The sequence below is a fragment of the Orcinus orca genome, chromosome 11, assembly GCF_937001465.1.
Source record: "Orcinus orca chromosome 11, mOrcOrc1.1, whole genome shotgun sequence".
Taxonomy (NCBI): Eukaryota; Metazoa; Chordata; class Mammalia; order Artiodactyla; family Delphinidae; genus Orcinus; species Orcinus orca.
The window spans coordinates 2740755-2758476 of NC_064569.1; the positions used below are offsets into that span (position 1 = coordinate 2740755).

General features: G+C 45.9%; 2 protein-coding genes and 1 long non-coding RNA gene across 30 annotated transcripts in view; 1 reads left to right on the forward strand and 2 right to left on the reverse strand.

Moving 5' to 3' along the window:
* RAD52 (RAD52 homolog, DNA repair protein) overlaps window positions 1-7043 on the forward strand; it is a 58967-nt gene extending 51924 nt beyond the window's left edge. For 8 of the 13 annotated variants that reach the window (XM_033404169.2, XM_049694846.1, XM_033404167.2 and 5 more), the window contains 5 exons: window positions 3498-3721; window positions 3860-4005; window positions 5399-5470; window positions 5767-6030; window positions 6478-7043. In XM_033404169.2, coding sequence (XP_033260060.1) covers window positions 3498-3721; window positions 3860-4005; window positions 5399-5470; window positions 5767-6030; window positions 6478-6539 — 768 coding nt within the window. In that variant the 3' untranslated portion in view covers window positions 6540-7043. The remainder of the gene's footprint in view (window positions 1-3497; window positions 3722-3859; window positions 4006-5398; window positions 5471-5766; window positions 6031-6477) is intronic. The other 5 variants (XM_033404170.2, XM_033404173.2, XM_033404172.2 and 2 more) reach the window with 4 other exon arrangements.
* Window positions 7044-8097: 1054 nt separating this feature from the next.
* Window positions 8098-17722, reverse strand: part of WNK1 (WNK lysine deficient protein kinase 1) — a 136295-nt gene continuing 126670 nt past the window's right edge. For all 16 annotated transcript variants that reach the window (XM_049694784.1, XM_049694783.1, XM_033404144.2 and 13 more), the window contains 2 exons: window positions 11235-11422; window positions 8098-10810 (listed from right to left, as the gene is read on the reverse strand). In XM_049694784.1, coding sequence (XP_049550741.1) covers window positions 10493-10810; window positions 11235-11422 — 506 coding nt within the window. In that variant the 3' untranslated portion in view covers window positions 8098-10492. The remainder of the gene's footprint in view (window positions 10811-11234; window positions 11423-17722) is intronic.
* Window positions 11968-17718, reverse strand: LOC125960534 (uncharacterized). The gene is made up of 3 exons (XR_007470294.1): window positions 16760-17718; window positions 14236-14277; window positions 11968-12363 (listed from the first exon to the last, which is right to left on the reverse strand). It is a non-coding gene; the product is annotated as an uncharacterized LOC125960534 (long non-coding RNA).

Consider the following 17722-nt stretch of genomic DNA (forward strand, 5'->3'; position numbering starts at 1 on the left):
AGGAAGTATGTAGTTGTATCTTGTTTTTTGAATCCATCCAGCCAATCTATGGCTTTGGTTGGGGAGTTTGATCCATTTACATTTATTATTGATAGGGAAGGGCTTAGTATTATTTTGTTAATCATTTTCTGTATGTCCTGTAGCTTAGCTTTTTTATTTGTCCCTTCTTTCCTCTCTTACTGCTGTCCTTTGTGTTGTGTTGATTCTTTTGGTAGTAACATGATTTGATTCCCTTCTTGTTTACTTTTGTGTATATCCTATAGATATTTTCTTTGTGGTTACCATTGCAATTATATGAAACATTTTAAAGTTATTCTATATTAAACTGATAACTTGAATTGCATACAAAAACTCTAGTCCTTTACAACACCACTTTATGTTATTGATGTTACAGATTACATCTTCATATTATTGTATGTCTATTAACATAGATTGTTATAAAAGTTTTAATGGTTTTTACATTTAATATCTGTATTCATTATACAATTTTAATGTTTTTCTTCATTTAAATTCCATGTACCAAAATTATGATGATACAGGTTACTGTTTTTGTCCGTGTATTTACCTTTACTGGAGAACTTTTTATTTTCATGTTGCTGCCCGGCATCCTTTTGTTTCAGTTTGAAGGATTCCCTTTAGCATTTGTTGTAGAGCAAGTCTCGTGGTAATGAACTCGCTCTGCTTTTGTTTATTTGAAGAAAATCTTAGTTTCTCCATTTTTGAAGGATACTTTTGCTGGATACACTATTCTTGGCTACGTTTTTTCTTTCAGGACTTTGAATATATCATCCCACTCCATTTTGGCCTGTAAGAGTTCTGCTGAGAAATCTGATAATCTTAGGCAGGCACTCCAGTATGTGATGATTTGCTCTTCTCTTGCTGTCTTCAAGATTTCTCTGTCTTTGACTTTTTTTTTTTAACTGAGATATAATTGACATACAACATTACAGGCATACCTTGTTTTATAGTGCTTCATTTTATTGCACTTCACAGATAATTGCATTTTTTACAAATTGAAGGTTTGTGGCAGCTGCATTGTCAGGTGATGGTTGGCATTTTTTAGCAATAAATTATTTTTTGATTAAGGTACGTACATTGCTTTTTTTTGACATAATGCTGTTGCGCACTTAACATACTACAGTATAGTGTAAACACAACTGTTATACGCACTAAGAAACCAAAAAAATTGTGCGACTTGCTTTATTTCTATATTTGCTTTATTGTGGAGGTCTGGAACCAAACCTGCAGTATCTTTGAGGTATGCCTGTATATTAGTTTCAGTTGTACAACATAATGATTCAGTATTTTTATATATTGCAAGATGATCACCACAATAAGTGTAGTTAACATCCATCACCACACGTAGATGCAGTTTTTTTTTGATGAGAACTGTTAAGATCTATTCTTTTAGCAACATTCAAATATACAATACAGTGTTACTGACTATAGTCACCATGCTGTATATTACATCCCCAGAGCTTATTTATTTTATAACAGGACGTTTGTACCTTTTGACTCCCTTCACCCATTTTGTCCACCCCCGACCCCTGGCAACCCCTGTTCTCTTCATCTATGAGCTCAGTTTTTGTCTGTCTGTTTAGATTCCACATATAAGTGAGATCATATGGTATTTATTTTTCTCTCTGAATTATTTCACTTAGCACACTGTCCTCAGGATCCATCCATGTTATTGCAAGTGGCAAAATTTTCTTCTCTATGCCTGAATAATGTTCCGTTGTAGATATATATACTACATTCTTTATCGGTGGGCATTTAGGTTGCTTCCATGTCTTGGCTGTTATAAATAATGCTGCAGTGAAAATGGGGGAGCATATCTTTCTGGGTTACTGTTTTTCTTTTTTTTGGATAAATACCCAGAAGTGAAATTGCTGCATCATATGATAGTTCTATTTTCTAATTTATTATTATAATTATTATTATTTCTAGTTTCTAATTTATTCAGGAAACTGTTTTCCATAGTTTTTCCCATAGTGGCTATGCCAGTTTACAGTCCCACCAGCAGTGCACAAGGGTTCCCTTTTCTCCACATTCTCACCAGCACTTGTTGTCTCTTGTCTTTTTGATAATAGCCATTCTGACAGATGTGAGGTGCTATCTTATTGTGGTTTTGATTTTCATTTCCCTGATGGTGAGTGATGTTGAGTACCTTTTTATGTACCTGTTGGGCATCTGTAGGTCTTCTTTGAAAGCATATCTATGCAGATCTTCTGCCCATTTTTTCATTGGATTGTTTTGTTTTGTTTTGGTTTTGCTTTTGAGTTGTGTGAGTTCTTTATACGTTTTGACTGTTAATGCTTTAGCAGTTACATCATTTGTAAACTTTTTCTCCCATTTAGTAGGTTGCCTTTTCACTTTGTTAATTGTTTCCTTTGCTGTCAGAAGCTTTTTAGTTTGATATAGTCCCACTTGTTTATTTTTGCTTTTGTTGTTTTCGCTCTTTGGTGTCAAATACAAAAAAATTACCATCAAGACCAACGTCAAGGAGCTTATTGCCCATATTTTCTTCCAGGAGTTTTACGGTTTCAGGTCTTTAATCCAGTGTTAATTTTTGTGTATGGTGTAAGTGATCCAGTTTAATTCTTTTGCATGTGACTGTCCAGTTCTTTTGTTTTTGTTTTAATAAATTTATTTATTTTTGGCTGTGTTGGGTCTTCGTTGCTGCGCACGGGCTGTCTCTAGTTGCAGCGAGCGGGAGCTACTCTTTGTTGCGCTGCGTGGGCTTCTCATTGCAGTGGCTTCTCTTGTTGCAGAGCATGGGCTCTAGGCTCATGGGCTTCAGTAGTCATGGCATGCGGGCTCAGTAGTTGTGGCTCACAGGCTCTAGAGTGCAGGCTCAGTAGTTGTGGCGCACGGGCTTAGTTGTTCTGCAGCATGTGGGATCTTCCCGGACCAGGGCTCGAAGCCGTGCCCCTGCATTGGCAGGTGGATTCTCAACCACTGCGCCACCAGGGAAGCCCTGTTTAACTTACTTACTTCTCAATGTCAGTACGAAATCTCACAGTATAATTTTCATTTTCATGTTATCTTTATCCAAAATGTAGTCATCTCAATCACTCCTTTATTCTATCAGCATCATATTATTGAGAGAGAAGTTCTCCCAAGTGAAAAATCTCTGGGTTTCTGTAGTGTGATGATGTGTGATCATTTCCATTAAAAAAAAAGTAGACAGCATCAGATCTGGTTGCCAAGAAAAGATTCAAATTAGATTTTACAGAGCACTTGCCCTCAATAAAAACTGAAGTATGATTCCTTATCAAAACTTCATTAATACATAATGGCATAGGTGGAAAATGAAATTGTTTTATTCCTCATATAATTAAAATGACTTGAACTTATGGACCCCTTGTCCCAGCTTCTTAGGACCTAGAAGGAATGATGGATAGAGGATCGTGAAATGCCATTTTTCAGGTATCTAGATCCTTGAGGAAGGGGAAGAGCAGTTGGAAGAAGTTTTCTCCCCTTTTTCCCCTCATTAGCTGCCTCTTGAAGTGGATTTAACTAAAGCAAAGAGACAAGACTTTGAACCATGTGTGGAACAAGCCAGATACAGCAGCTGCCGACGGAACCCGACTCTGGGACCCCCCAGACCACAGGAGGTGACGTCTCCTTGCAGACCAAGCCACCACGTTGTGATGCAGGGGATGAGGACAGCGGCTCCGGGTGCGGGCTGCGTGCCCTCCCCGCCCCTGCTCCTTCCCAGGTGTCTCCCCCTGCCTCCCACTCCTGCCTTCACTTCAGAGCCAGCACACTGGCTGGCCCGTGTGCTCCCTTGGGAACTGTGTGTTGCTGCTCACCAGTTAACTCAGGAACTCACCTCCCTGTTGCTCTCCTGATGCAGAAGCCCGACCTCCGCTGCCACAGAGAGCGATGCCACGTACCAGCGGAAGCTCCGGCAAAGACAGCTGCAGCAGCGGTTCCGGGAGCAGATGGAGAAACAGCAGCAGGAACCCCCGTCTGGCCCACCTGCCGAGAAGCAGGGTCCTGGTGAGAGGACGGAGCATGGGCTCTGGGGGTGACTGCTCTCCCCACTCTGCAGCAGGTCGGGTCCACACACAGCACAGAGGCGGCCACGGGCTCAAACCGTCACGTCCTGCCTCGCCATTCCCCATGACTGAAGGAAGACACTGGTCTTTTGGGTGAAGGAGACGGGCCCTGACATGACCTGGAACTATTTGTCTCAGGGGACAGAGCTTCTTTTCGCCTCAGTTACTTTGGCCACGTGTACACGAGAAAGCCTTTCTGAGCTTTTATTTTTTTTAATTATTTACTTATTTTTTTAACTTTTGGCTGTGTTGGGTCTTTGTTGCTGTGCACGGGGGCTTTCTCTAGTTGTGGTGAGTGGGGGCTACTCTTCGTTGCGGTGTGCGGGCTCATTGCAGTGGCTTCTCTTGTTGCAGAGCACGGGCTTCAGTCGTTGTGGCACGTGGGCTGTAGTTGTGGCATGTGGGCTCAGTAGTTATGGCTCGCGGGCTCTAGAGCGCATGCTCAGTAGTTGTGGTGCACAGGCATTGTTGCTCTGTGGCACGTGGGATCTTCCTGGACCGGACTTGAACCTATGTCCCTTCCACTGGCAGGTGGATTCTTAACCACTGCGCCACCAGGGAAGCCCCTGAGCTGTCTCTGAACATAAAGCAAAGTTGGGTTTGAAGAGAATGGGTTTTTGGCAATTCTTTATCCCTGAACTTTTTATTTCAGAGTCCAGCTTCAGTGGGAGTAGTAGATACAGATTTTCTTGGAGTCTTTCTCAGAGACTAGAAACAAAGAAAGACCAAGTGGATTTTTGCCCAGCTTCTCCCTAAAAATTACAAAGAAGGTTCCGAGGACTTGCTTCATGTTTAGTTCTTTATAATTCCCCTCAGCAGTACTGGCAGGCTGAGGTTAATGTAGGGGAAAAAAACCCAAAAAACTTACTGTGCTGGGGATGTTCTTAATAAGAATTATTATTCTAGGTCTTCAGCTTCCAAACCATTGAGGAAGCTCTGGGGGTCAGGGGTGGAGGAGGAGTCATCTCCAGGACCTCCCCCACCCCAAATCACACAGTCATCATCTTGGTTTTACATATTCATTTCTGCTTAAGATTTTGTTTGAACAAGGGTTATAGCTTCAAATAGTAAAAACTGGACAAAACGGCTTACAATAACTCTTCCGTTTCTGCTAAAGGAGAAACAAACTTCTCAGCGTTTTTTTCGCAGTTTGATGAGAAGAAAGAATATAGTATCGTCAGTCCTATTTTATATAGATCTGTAGGTAGGACCAGGATGCAAGGTCCCGAGTTCTGCCCGCCGCGCCGACGAGTGTAACCCCAGGCAGCTTTGCACGCACTTCCAAGGCTGCCCGCAGCCCAGCCTGGTTACGTGGTTTTGTCCTTTCTCTGCAGCAGCGCTGCCACCGGTGCCACCTGCCGGAACTGCTGCTTCAGAGCCGCTCACCCAGACAGACGTGCTTCCAGGTCAGGAGGGCTAAAGGAATGGCTTCAGTCCTAATCAGTAAATACCTATCAAGTGTCTGTAAGTTACTGTGCTGCATACTTTCCGTCCTCACAAATATATTTCAAAAGAGGCATAAGGTATCTTCATTTTCCATTGGTTTTGTAGAAAGTGCTGATAGCACATATGCAGCTCCTCTACTGTCCGGACCTGCGAGAGGCTTTGGTGTACTTTCATGGGTCAGGGAAAGAGAAATTCCAAACGCCATCGTATAGAGCATTCATGATACAGCATTTCTCACGACCTGTTATTTTTCCAGCACCTCGTTTGTTGATGCTGCATTTGCTTGTGACCTCTGTCCTTGCAGACAGTCTTGAAATGTGGGACATGGCTCTAGATGCAGGGGACAGTGTGGTCAAGCCCTTGTCTAAACCAGAACCGCCACAGGCCCCTGCCACCTCCGTCCTGCAGAACGAGATGGAGACCTGGAACAGGACCCCACAGAGCCTTTGCCACCAGAATCCACAGGCAAAATCTGGACCCTGGCACCTTCAAACTTACAACCTTAACCAACACATAACAGGTAGCAAAGTGTTTTAGGAGCAGAAATGGAAGGGAGAACCTGGGTATATATAATTCTATGAATCTTAAAGAAAGAATGACATTCCATTTTAAGAAGTTGGAGGGGACTCATGCCAGACCAGTAGCAGTCTAAGAAAATGGAGTGTAACTGGATTAAGAGTCGCAAGTCTTCCTTGGAGTCCTGACCTGAGGTGCAGCTCTTTCTAGCTGATAGAAGTGGGACACTGAAGCATGGCTGCATTCCTCTTAAAAGCAGGCCTGTCATGATCCCTCCTGCAGCTTGGTCTAGTGTTAACAGAGCGACCTGTCCCCCTCATAACAATTTTCATTCTTGGCCTTTAGTTTAAAGTAGGACAGTAACTAATACGATTCAAAAGTTTTTAGCTGTCAGTTTATTCCTTATTTTTACATCATGGCAGCTGTATGTGAACAATTTTCTCTTCCATAGGAGACGATGATTCATATAGGAAGAACCAGGACACGAAGAAAAGGAAATTGGATTCATCTTGACCAAGGCTCCGTTCACCTCACTGGATTCTGTCACAAAGGGACTTTCAAAAACTGCTTGTTGGTCATGAAATGACTCATGATTCCTAGGGAATGAGCTTTACCTCCGGGGATTTACCTTGCTTCATGCTCAACTTCGCCAGAGGATTTCACTATTGGGACCTGACGCAGATCAAGCTGGGCAGATTGGGAAGCCCTGCGGAGATTAAACAAACACACACCTTTTCTTTGGCTCTTCACTATTTACTCCTAAGCTTTCATGGTAATAAAGGCAGAAATTCTAGGAATCTCAGTGGCCACTTTCCCCACGCACCAACCTCGACAGCGGCCTGCGGTATGTCACTGTGTGACCTCTGACCCCTTTCGCTGCCACTCATCTACAACCATCTGTCACTTATAGGCGCATCATGAAACTACCTCCATTTTTTCCTAATAAGGAAATAATCTAAGACCAAAGAAAAGGCATTTTAAGAAAGCAAAATAAAATCCTACTTTGTAACAAAATAACAGGCATACCTCTTTTTATTGCACTTTGCAGATTTTTTTTTTAAACAAACAAATTGAAGTTTTTTGGCAATCCTGTGTTGAGCGTTTTCCCAACAGCATTTTAAAGTATATATTGTTTTAGGGACTGACTTCCCTGGTGGTCCAGTGGCTAAGACTCCACACTCCCAAGGCAGGGGTCCCGGGTTCGATCCCTGGTCAGGGAACTAGATCCCGCATGCCACCACTAAGACCTGGTGCAGCCAAGTAAATAAATATTTTTTTAAAATATATTCTTAAAAAAAAGGTATATATTGTTTTAGATATAATGCTATTGCAGACGTAACAGGCTATAGTGTAAACAACGTTTATACGTACTGGAAAACCACAAAAATCTGCGTGACATAAGCAGCTGTTTAGCTATTTCGGATGTGCGATTATCACCCACCTTAACAAATTCTTTTAGTGTTTAGATGTTCATAATCCTTTCCCCCAACTAATGAGTGTGCAGTTTTACTTTTTAAGGGCATTTTGGGTTGGGCCTTGTACCCAGTCTTGAGTTTGTTGGAGCACAGGCCCATCCGGGAAGCTGTGCCCCTAGGCCACCGCCGCGCCTCTGGAAGAGGAGCACGGGGCTTTCCCTGACCTCCCGCCACCTCACCTGAGCTGCACAGCTTTGGGCGTAGGTTCATCTTCTGATTTTCATATCCTTACCATGGTCTTCAGAAAATATATCTTGCCTGTCTGCAGCATCTTAGTTCAGGTCAGAACTGCTGTTAAAAAAAAAGGTCCTGGAGATAGGAATCCAGTTATAAATTGCACACAAGTCAAATCAGAGCTAATGAGATCACGAAAAAGACATGCGCTGAAAATGAAACCCCACAGCTCAAGAAAAGCAAGTTTGGTTTATTTGAATGGTTTCATCTACAAAGGTAACAAACGGAAACAGAAAGCGTGTCCCCCGGGGTTTATCCCAAACGCACGGGTTGACGGGCTGCCGAGAACCCCCAAGGTTTGAATTTAGTCTGTTTTTTTAAACAGTGTACATTGTTAAATAATGTAAGGAAAACACTTATAATTCAGAAAGAATTTTTTTAATGTGGAAAAAGATACTCAAAGTGTACTATTAACACAAAAATAATTTAAACAGTTCAGTAGCACTAGGTTCATTCCTCTAGGCTTCAGTTATTTCATCCACAGGAGGGGAAAAAAACAGTAAATAAAAGCAGTTCTTACTTTCCACCTGTGAGTGAAGAGATCTCAAAATGATTAAACCCAAGAAACAAAATAGTCACGTGCTGCACTCTAGCTCCTCCTTCCTCTGCTGCAAAGCCCTGCCTCCTTGCCCGGGGTCCATTCCCCACTTCCTTGGCGCTTCTTGTTCCGTCCTTACTCTTGTCATCTCCCGAGGATTATAAGCAGAGAAAAAGTAAGTAAACAGTTTCGAAGCAAAGCTTGGAACGCCTGCCCTTTTCATTTCTACCTTCCTACAACCTTCAGCTCTCATTTGCATCTTTGGGGTCTCGGCTAACTTAAAGAAAATGACCACCGGAGGACAGGACAGCCATCCAGGCTCTTCCTGTCATGGGGATTCCTGGGATGTGCCACTGAGGTGGGTAAGAGGTTGGAATAGGTCAGTTTCCCAGCTCAAGAGTCAAGACAAGAAGCACCCCAAAATTAAGAGTCCTGGCTGCTTTCCCCACCTTCTGGGAGAACAGAGATCCCAAACTCAGGCAATGAGGAGAGTATTTCCTGAAAGTTCTGAAAGTAACAGAAGTGCCCATTATAACTAGGCACAGCACTAAATAATACTGGTTGGTTGCAGTTATTACTTCAGGGGAATATCTGTTTACAGAGAACGTGAGAATATCAGCTGTTAATTCTAGAAATAAGGTGATGCAAGAGATTATGATCCTGCAACCATTTGGACATTATATAGGAAGCGGGTAGGAATAAGCATTCTTTCCTACAATGCTTAATTCAGATGTGGGTCCACTTTCCACAAACTACAGTACCCCAAGCTGAGAAATACACGGGACATTTGCACCAAGAGGGAAGCAATCCAAATGATTTTTCTTAGAACAACTTTCTCCATCTGTGACATTTCACTATCACATTTCCTAGCTTAAAAACTAGCGCCCCCCCCCCCCACAACCCCACCCCGTGCCCTTCCCTTTATATTCAGCCATTTCTTCCAGGTCTCCTCTGCTCAAGCCCAGCTCAGGTAAGTAAGGCTTATGGCAGCCACTGGCCAAGCATCACCTATCTTCAAAACAAGTCTGTTCTCCCATCCCGTAGTCTTTCTTTTTCTTTCATCACTTATCGCATACCACGCTCAATCTTGTAAATTGCCCGATTTTGTGACAACACCCCTCCTCACCTGTCCTGAAACAGAGTTTTCTGCTTTTAACCACTACTGTCAACTTCTCACCTGCTCATCTTACACCTGCTCTAGACAAAATTGTTGAATGACTTGAAAAAAAATACTCCTTCAATTTCCTTATTGCATAATCCACTGCTGGGTCACATGGACCCAAGGTCTCCTTCCATACGCCCTTCTGCTGACTGGGGTCTGATGAGAAGTTGATGTTAACGGCAGAAGCAATAGAAGTCCAAGGCACTAAAACATCCAGCAAGCAATACTGGGAGAACAGAAGTATTCAAGTACAGTAATTTATACAATTTTACATTCACATTTATTTATCTAATACAATGGAAATACAAAGGAGAAAGTAAAGTCTCAATAGGTAAAGGACAGAACTAGCTTTTTTCAACTTTTTAAACCTTTCATATCTTACTTTTAAAACTACTGTTGTCCAACAACATTTATATATCACAGTGTTTCCACATCAAAACTGATGGCAAAGTTACATGTCCGCAGGGAACTTACTTTTGTTTTCCTAATGGCTAATGCTGCAGTCAAAGCTGCATCTGCTTAAAGCACTAATGACCTATCGTAAGAGAGGGTTGGAACCTCCGTCCCCTGCTGTTTTCACTGGGTTCTAAAGACTGGCTGGGGTGGGGACAGGGTAGGAGAGAGCCCAATAGTTTAGTTTTTTGTCTTGCGGTTTATGTTCTTGAGGGGATAAGGGACTTGCGGTGGGTACCAAGATTAAGAGCCCCACTACTTGAGAACACAGATGGGCTTTGCTTTTCCACTGAGCTCTCTAGAAGCTTTCTGATCAACACGATTCTCTTTCCGAGCGCTCACTGCTGGGGAGAGATAACAAAGCATACACAAGAAACCTGCTCTTTCTTTCCTTCTCATCCCACTCCAATAAACGGTGAAAGCACAGGGAGATTCTCCACTCTGAGGGCTCTAAGCGGTATTAAACACATTCCTGTCTGGCAAGAAATAACCAGTTAAATGCAGCGCTAGTAGTTAGTAGGTAGGCTCCTTTCCCATCCCCCTTCCACCTGCCCCTCACCACTCCACCTCCTGCCCCCAATCTACTCCGTCAACGCCTCTAGGTCTAAGTGGTCCTCAGGTTGGAACCTGGAGGGTTGCTGATGGACTTCTGCAAGTTGCTGATGTTGAAGTTCTGTAAGGAGGCAGTTCCCACAGGTTGGAACTGGCTAAGTGGCTGTGTTGCTGGGCCGCCCGTGCCGCTCCACTGCGTGCCAAAGGGGGGGGTTGGGAAACCGTACTGCTGCGGGGGGCACATGGGCTTGGGGAAGTGGCCTAGAGAGGTAGCTGATGCTGCAGAGATGGGGGCAGAGCCACCCAGGGTTGAGGTCATGGACACGCACAGCTGACCAGGTGCAGAGAACTTCCTCGCCATGCCAGGGCCCTGAGGAGAGAACAACGCCGTGTGAAGCTGGTGTGGGTGTGAAATGGGTGGAACTGAGACAGAATTCCAGAAGCGGGCTGCTCTCATCTTGCAGGGGACACTGAGAACAACACCCAGACAACCTTCCATCATAATTATTGGCTCTTTATATTTATCAAATACTTGTTCTGACTGGAGGTGGGTGGTGTCGTGTGTGTGTGTAGTTCAGAGTGTGAAAGGAAAAGGGAAGAAAAAACTGAGCTGACCGATACAGAGCTCGGGATTCAGGGCAGGAAAACTAAAAGGGAACCTGGGTGATTTTTGTCTTGTTTTCTTAAAAGTGTTAAAACTCATGAGCTACTGAAGAAGGTCCCTCATATGAGCGAGACATGTGCTCACTGATACTCTGATGGAATTCGGAAAATGGCAAAAGGGGCAGACTGACCTCGTAACTCATGTGTCCTTTGCTTCCTCTCCTGCCTGAGAGATTCATGGCGTCTCGGGCCCAGTTGTCCACCAACTTGTGCAGGTCATCTGTGAACGTGCCCTTCCTGCTGGACGTCATGGCAGGAGGCTGAGCCTGGGCGGCCTGACTGTTCACTGTTCCCCCAACGGTGTTTGTGCTGCTGGTCCCTAAAGTCAGAAGAAGAAACAGAGTACAACCATTAAAAGAGGCTTGGGTTGTAATTTCAGGGAGAGGAAAAACTTCCGAGGATGATGAATGGCAAACCATGGAATGGGGAGGGTGAACTGGGAAGCCATGCAAGAAAAGGAAGGTTCCAAGGTTCTTATGTAGCCAAATGCTCTGGCATCACAGGGTAATAGAAACAGGTTCTCTTCAGGAGCTCCAGACGAGGCTGAGCAACTCCGGATGAGGAAAGGCACAGAGGGTGGGGACCTCCTCCTGCCCATTCTCATGGCATCCTGGAGCGCAGACACTCGCTGCTGGGCCTCTATGCCCAGCATCACCTGGGGGAGAGGAGAGCTGTGCAGTGTGGCCAGTGAGGCTGGCTGCTCTAGAATGCTGCAGAACAGGGCAAGAGAAGGGGATCCCTGGAGCACTCGGCAGGGTTCATGGAGGAGTTAAAGGAACGCAAAGACAAGCCCCAGGAAAGATGGGCTCCCAAACCACGTGGGACCATCATGGTCTTCAGCCATTCTTTCACAGAAAGGGGCGACAAGAGAAAGCGTGCTCTGGTCGGAAACCTTTTTCACCTGGACCCATAAACATGAACTGCAAACGCAAACTTGCGAGAGTTAAGGCTTCAACGTCTCCCCATTTCCTTTGCGTAAAGAACCAGGAGCGCTCAGGAGGAAGGCTCTCTACGGTGTGCCTGAGTTTTTCAGCTCCAGGAAGGCGTGGCTTCCCAAAGATGACCTCAGTTCCGCTGCTTCAAGGCCTCTACGGCCCCCACTCCCCAGAAGAGCAAGCACTCTCATGCGCGCCCGGCTGAGGCAGGGGTGCGGAGGGGGAGGACGCTTTGGGGCTGTGATGAAGGAACTCTATTTCTACGGTTTGATGAGAAAGAAAGGAGTCTGTGTCCTGCCTGATTTCGGCTCTGCCGGAGGGCACACTGGCGATTATTCGAAGAGGCGAGTTTTAGGGAAGAGGGAAAGAAAAGTCACGTCTTGTGTTTTCCCGTCACCCCCCACTTTCTTACCAGATCTCACATTTGCTGCAGAATAAATGAAAGCTGTTGGGGTAGGCTGTGAGCCATTAGGACTTAAGATCCCCAACTACTGCCAGGGCTAGATATTTAAATGCATGCATCTTCCTGCTTTCAAGATCCAAGCAGCACCAGAGCACAGCAGCACACCGGAAGCAACTCTGCCATGTAGAAGCCCCCTGTAATCCACTGCTGCTCTCGAGGCCGGTTCGCACCCTGCCACCCAGGAATGGCACACCCGAGCACACGTGTCCTAGAGGAACAGCTATTCTGAGGTGAAGCTGCAGAGTGCGAGGGGCACGTGCTTCTTATCACCAAGGCAAGACAAGCCGGGCCGACTGCACGTGTTGTCAGCTCACTCTCTCAGTGCCCGCCAGAGCCACGGGGGCTGCTATCACACACACCGTGTAAAGGGAAGAGTAAGCTCCCTGTGGAACAGGAGGCCCAGGTGCAAAGTGGAAAAGCACAGGAGACAGCGTTCCTCGAACAGCAGCAGTGAGACAGCGCTGGGGCGGGAAGCGCAGGCAGCGAGGATGGCGGTCGTGCTAATGGCGGATCCCGAGAGCAAGCACGTCACATGCATGAGGACCGCCATCCCCCTTGAATGACAGCTGCTTCGCGAGCTTGATGGTGAGCGAGACGATGAAAACAAAACATAATCACAAGTGAGCAGAGCTGTCAAAAGCCAAATTCAGAAGCTTGCGGAGCTGAGCGCTGCCGGCCACAAACTGCTCGTGCTAGAACCACACCCTCTGGTCTCATGCCAGTCGCCGCTGATGCTGAGGCCCCTTTATGGCCTCATCTTGTTACACGACACTGGATTCTGAATGTGGGGTTTACACCACGGGGGAGAGTCAGCCTCACAGTTCACCTTCTCATTCTGGCTTCTGAAAATAGCTTTCCCATTAAAGGACACAGACGAACACACACATCCCCTTTCTGACCAGGAATTAACTCCCAGGAAGAGCTGACTTGGCTAATAAAGCCCAGGAGAACGGGGAGTGCGTCTGGCCCACTGTAGCACTAGAGTGCTGAAGAGCACTGGTAAAGCAGGTATTTCTGAGAATGCTGCTTGCCTTCCTGAGAGGATATGACTCTCCTTTGAACCTTCTTCAGTTCTGCTGAAAGCTCTAAAAGTCGTGCATCCTCTACCACCAGAAGTTCACTTTCTGACGTTCTCCTGCCGTAATACATGCCCCCACCCCACCGCCGGATCCTAGTAACAACCCTACAAGCCACAGCTTACTGCCCAGTCTCCCAAGCACAGAGTTTTCTGGAGGGGCCTCTCGGTGGCTGCTGGGCTGCTGAACTGTCCTCGCTCTCACGAGAAGCCTCCTGTCTACACGGAGTGTCCCTGCCCTCAGCAGCCCAGCAGCCGCTCCCACTGCGATGTGAGGGCCCAGGCTCTCGCAGGCCACGGTCCCGGCTGAACCCCCGTGGGCGCACAGCGCCGGGCGCACGTTTTTGACTACAGGACTCTCTCCCAAGGAGCCAGGCCTCCCTGAGGCCCCTACGCACATCTGCAGGCGCCTCCACCCACAGCTGTCACAGAGCCAGGGCACGGGGCCATCAATGAAAGCACTGTGAGGCGACCTTGAATCTGGAAGGACAGCCAGTGGCAGCAACTGAGCATGTTAAAGACGACACCAGAAAAGGGTGCAGGACTAGCCGGACGGGAGCTGGGAGTCCGAGAGTCATGAGGCTTCGGGATTCAAAGACCTCAAGCGCAACAGGCTTTGCAATCAAGGGCCGGAAGTAACAGAAAGAAAGGATAATTACTACAGAGCTGGTTGCAAGGACAGACTTTTTTCACCATCTTCCCTGAAGCACAAAGAGAGAGCAATGTGTTAAAGATAAGGAAACATCAGTGTAAAATATTTAGAATCTCCAAACAGCACACAAAGTCCCAGCAAGAGAAAGCAGGAGGGGAGACGGACTGGAGGGACCCGGGAGCCCTGCCACAGATGCCACTCTGTATGATGGACCCTCCTGGCTGCTGGTTCCCGGCTGGCAGAAGTGAGTTTCCACACCCAGTCTTTGTACCTAGAAGAGCGATGCCCTGCACCAAGGTTCGGGATGAACCCCAGTCTCTCTCTGGGTCTCACTGCTTGAATTTCAAACACCCAAGCAGTCTCTCCACCGACCCTGTCCCCCGCTCCTGCTTCTCTTGCCGGGTTGTTAACAAAGCACTCAATTAAATGCATTAACAATTCTACCACAGGAGGCTGACAGATGGTACCATTGTTACAGTTTTAATTTAAATTGGCTAACACTCTATTTCCACATCCTAGACATACAATACTAACCCTTTCCCTCCTAGAAAAATCTTTAAAAATATGTGGAAAACAAGCAACTTTTGAACATAAATAAAGCATTAAGCCAAGCCGTGCTTCCAAACCATTATCTATTTTGAAAGCATAGAGTAAAGCATCGGAGACTAGTTAAGACCCCATGCCTGTGAGCCCCGGTTCTCTTTCCATATTTGCTTTTTTGCCTTTTTTTTTTTTTTTTTTGCCCTCGTTGCACGGCTTCCAGGATGGGATCTTAGTTCCCTGACCAGGGATTGAACCTGGGGCCACGGCAGTGAAATCACCGAGTCCTAACCATGGGCCCTCCATATTTGCTTTAAACCTGCCTCTTGTGATTTGTTCATCAAGGCTTACGTGATGTACACTGACATGCCTTCAACAGAGGTAGGGCCTCTAATTTTAAGACCCAAAAGGAAGTGATAAAATTTAATACTTCTAATCACTTTCACCTGAACAACAGTGTAATACCACCTACCTTTAAGAGTGTGATGAGAATTTACTGAATTATTTAATCTGAAGTGGTACCTGTCACACTACACTTCCTTCACAAAAAAGCCTTGGTTCTCTTTCTTCCCTCTTAGACATTTCAGGCTACATAACACAGGCCTGACACATCACACTTTATTTCAAAACACTTGTCTCCTACTGTTAATGTCTTTTCCTCTTTCTAGCTGGACATATAAATAAAATGCTTACTTAAGTGTCAAGGAGCTAATATTCTTGGTCCAGCTTAGCCTTGCCAGAAAAGCTACTGATCTCAGTGCTCAAAAACCTACCAAATTGGGGCTTCCCTGGTGGCGCAGTGCTTGAGAGTCCGCCTGCCTTTGCAGGGGACACGGGTTTGTGCCCCGGTCCGGGAAGATCCCACATGCCGCGGAGCGGCTGGGCCCATGAGCCATGGCCGCTGAGCCTGCGCATCCGGAGCCTATGCTCCGCAACGGGAGAGGCCACAACAGTGAGAGGCCCGCGTACCGCAAAAAAAAACCCTACTAAATTGGGTAAGCCTTCCACCTCCCTCTTTGTTAAACAGCCCTAGACCAGTGCCCAAGGACCTCTGAACCATACTCAGAAACAACGATGGTCCGAGCACATGCATTTAAAAAGCACTTCAGTAACCACATCAGAAGTTTGAGGCCTTAACAGAGAAGATCTTTACCTGAACTCTAACAAAGGTTTTCTACTTGAGCCTTATTTTTGTTTAAAAAATTTTTATTTCAACATACGTTTACCGACTACCTGCTACGTGCCAGGTAGGTGTGGTTTAATCAGAGAGAAATAATGTCTTGTGCCTGTGATCTTATCTGATTTGTGTAGGACCACCTGCATTCCACACATGGGGAGATGGGCTGGAGAGGTTGGGTGACTTGCTATTGTGCCCTGTTCAGGGGAAGAAAGCTGAGAAATCCCAGCATTCTTGTTAAAAAGCCCATTTTTGCTTGCAGGTGCTGGCCCTTCAGTCTTTAGTAAGCCTTATAAGAAGAACTACACTGAAACCCTTTCTGAAATTCTGATTTCATGGAGTTACAGGGTAGTGGTGGTGAAAACATCCAATAAAGAGATTCTAGCATCTTCTCAATTGATAGATGGTTATGCTTAATTGAGGGGAAAAAAAAAAAAGATTCCAACCTACTCTGCAGAAGAAGAGAAAAATAGGGTGTAACTTTTCCCCGGTACCAGTGGCCAAGATGCTTTCTGTGGCTTCTAATGCCACAGCAGGGGGCAGTGCTGAGCAGGACTGTGAGCCCAGATTTCGCTATGCTGAGCGACCCCGTGCCCTCTGTCATGGGCCTAGGAAGAGGCAATTCTTCCAGAAACTTATTTTGATGTTTACAGAAACCTATTGTTATTTCTACATCTTTTATCATAATTAACAGAGACCCAAACTTCTGAGGGTAATAGTAGTTCAGCCAAGACAAATGCACATGGACTGCGTGAAACAACAGATCCAAGCGGCAGAAACACAAGGACAAGGAAGGAGTAAAGGTGTTACACACAAAGAGCCAAGCAGGGCGTACTCAGAAATCGGGTCCTCCTGCCACCAGGTTTGAACGTCACCTGCTCAGACGCACAGTTAAACTTCGCACAGCCTGTGAGAGGGGAAGAACAGGGAAGAATGGGGAGAGAAGAGACAGAACACAGCTACGAGACGTTAGAACCCGAGGCTGGAGAGTGAGATGCGCTAGGACAGCACACAGAGGAACGAGCTTCCAGGACAGGCCTGGACGTGGGGCAGGAGGGTCAGGCCGCAGTCCCGCCACCTGCCTAGACCGAGCGCCTCCCCCAAGGACATTCATCCTGCTGGGAGGCGGCCTAATGCCTAACTTCTGTGGCGCTGTGGCGAAAGCACCTACTTCACTATCTAGATTCCTGATTTCACTCTTCTCCACCCACATGCCCAACTCCTTTCAGCTTCTAGATCTAATGTTACCAGAAGGTCTTTCCTCTACAGGAATGTTCTGAGTGATCATTTTATTAAACATTTGTTTATTAACCTCTATTTGGGAAGTAGATTATGGGTAAAAACTTGAATGGACTTCAATTCATTTTAGTATGTGTCTCTCATACTTAGAAATTTTAGAAGTCTACGCTGGCTAATCAAATGCATTAACTTTCAGAAATGGCTGAAACTCCTTAGAATGTGGTCCAGGAAATCCCAGTCTAGTCCTAAAGCATAAGCCCCAGATCCCGAAGGAGTCACTCATCTCACTGAGGCTTCACAGGGCACAGGTGTCACTTTTTACTGTAGTCCCTTGAAAAAACCTATTTCCACCCGATGGGAGCAGTGATCCCACCCACTCCCCTTACAGCCCAAAGAACCATGTGGGTACCGTGCGGCTGGTTCCTGGTCAGCTGCTCCTCCAACCCACCTGAACAGGTTCCTCACCAGGCTTTTGTCCCACATATGGCAATATGTCCATTTTAATGTTCTTGGAAGATGCTGGCTGCTCTGATTTCTT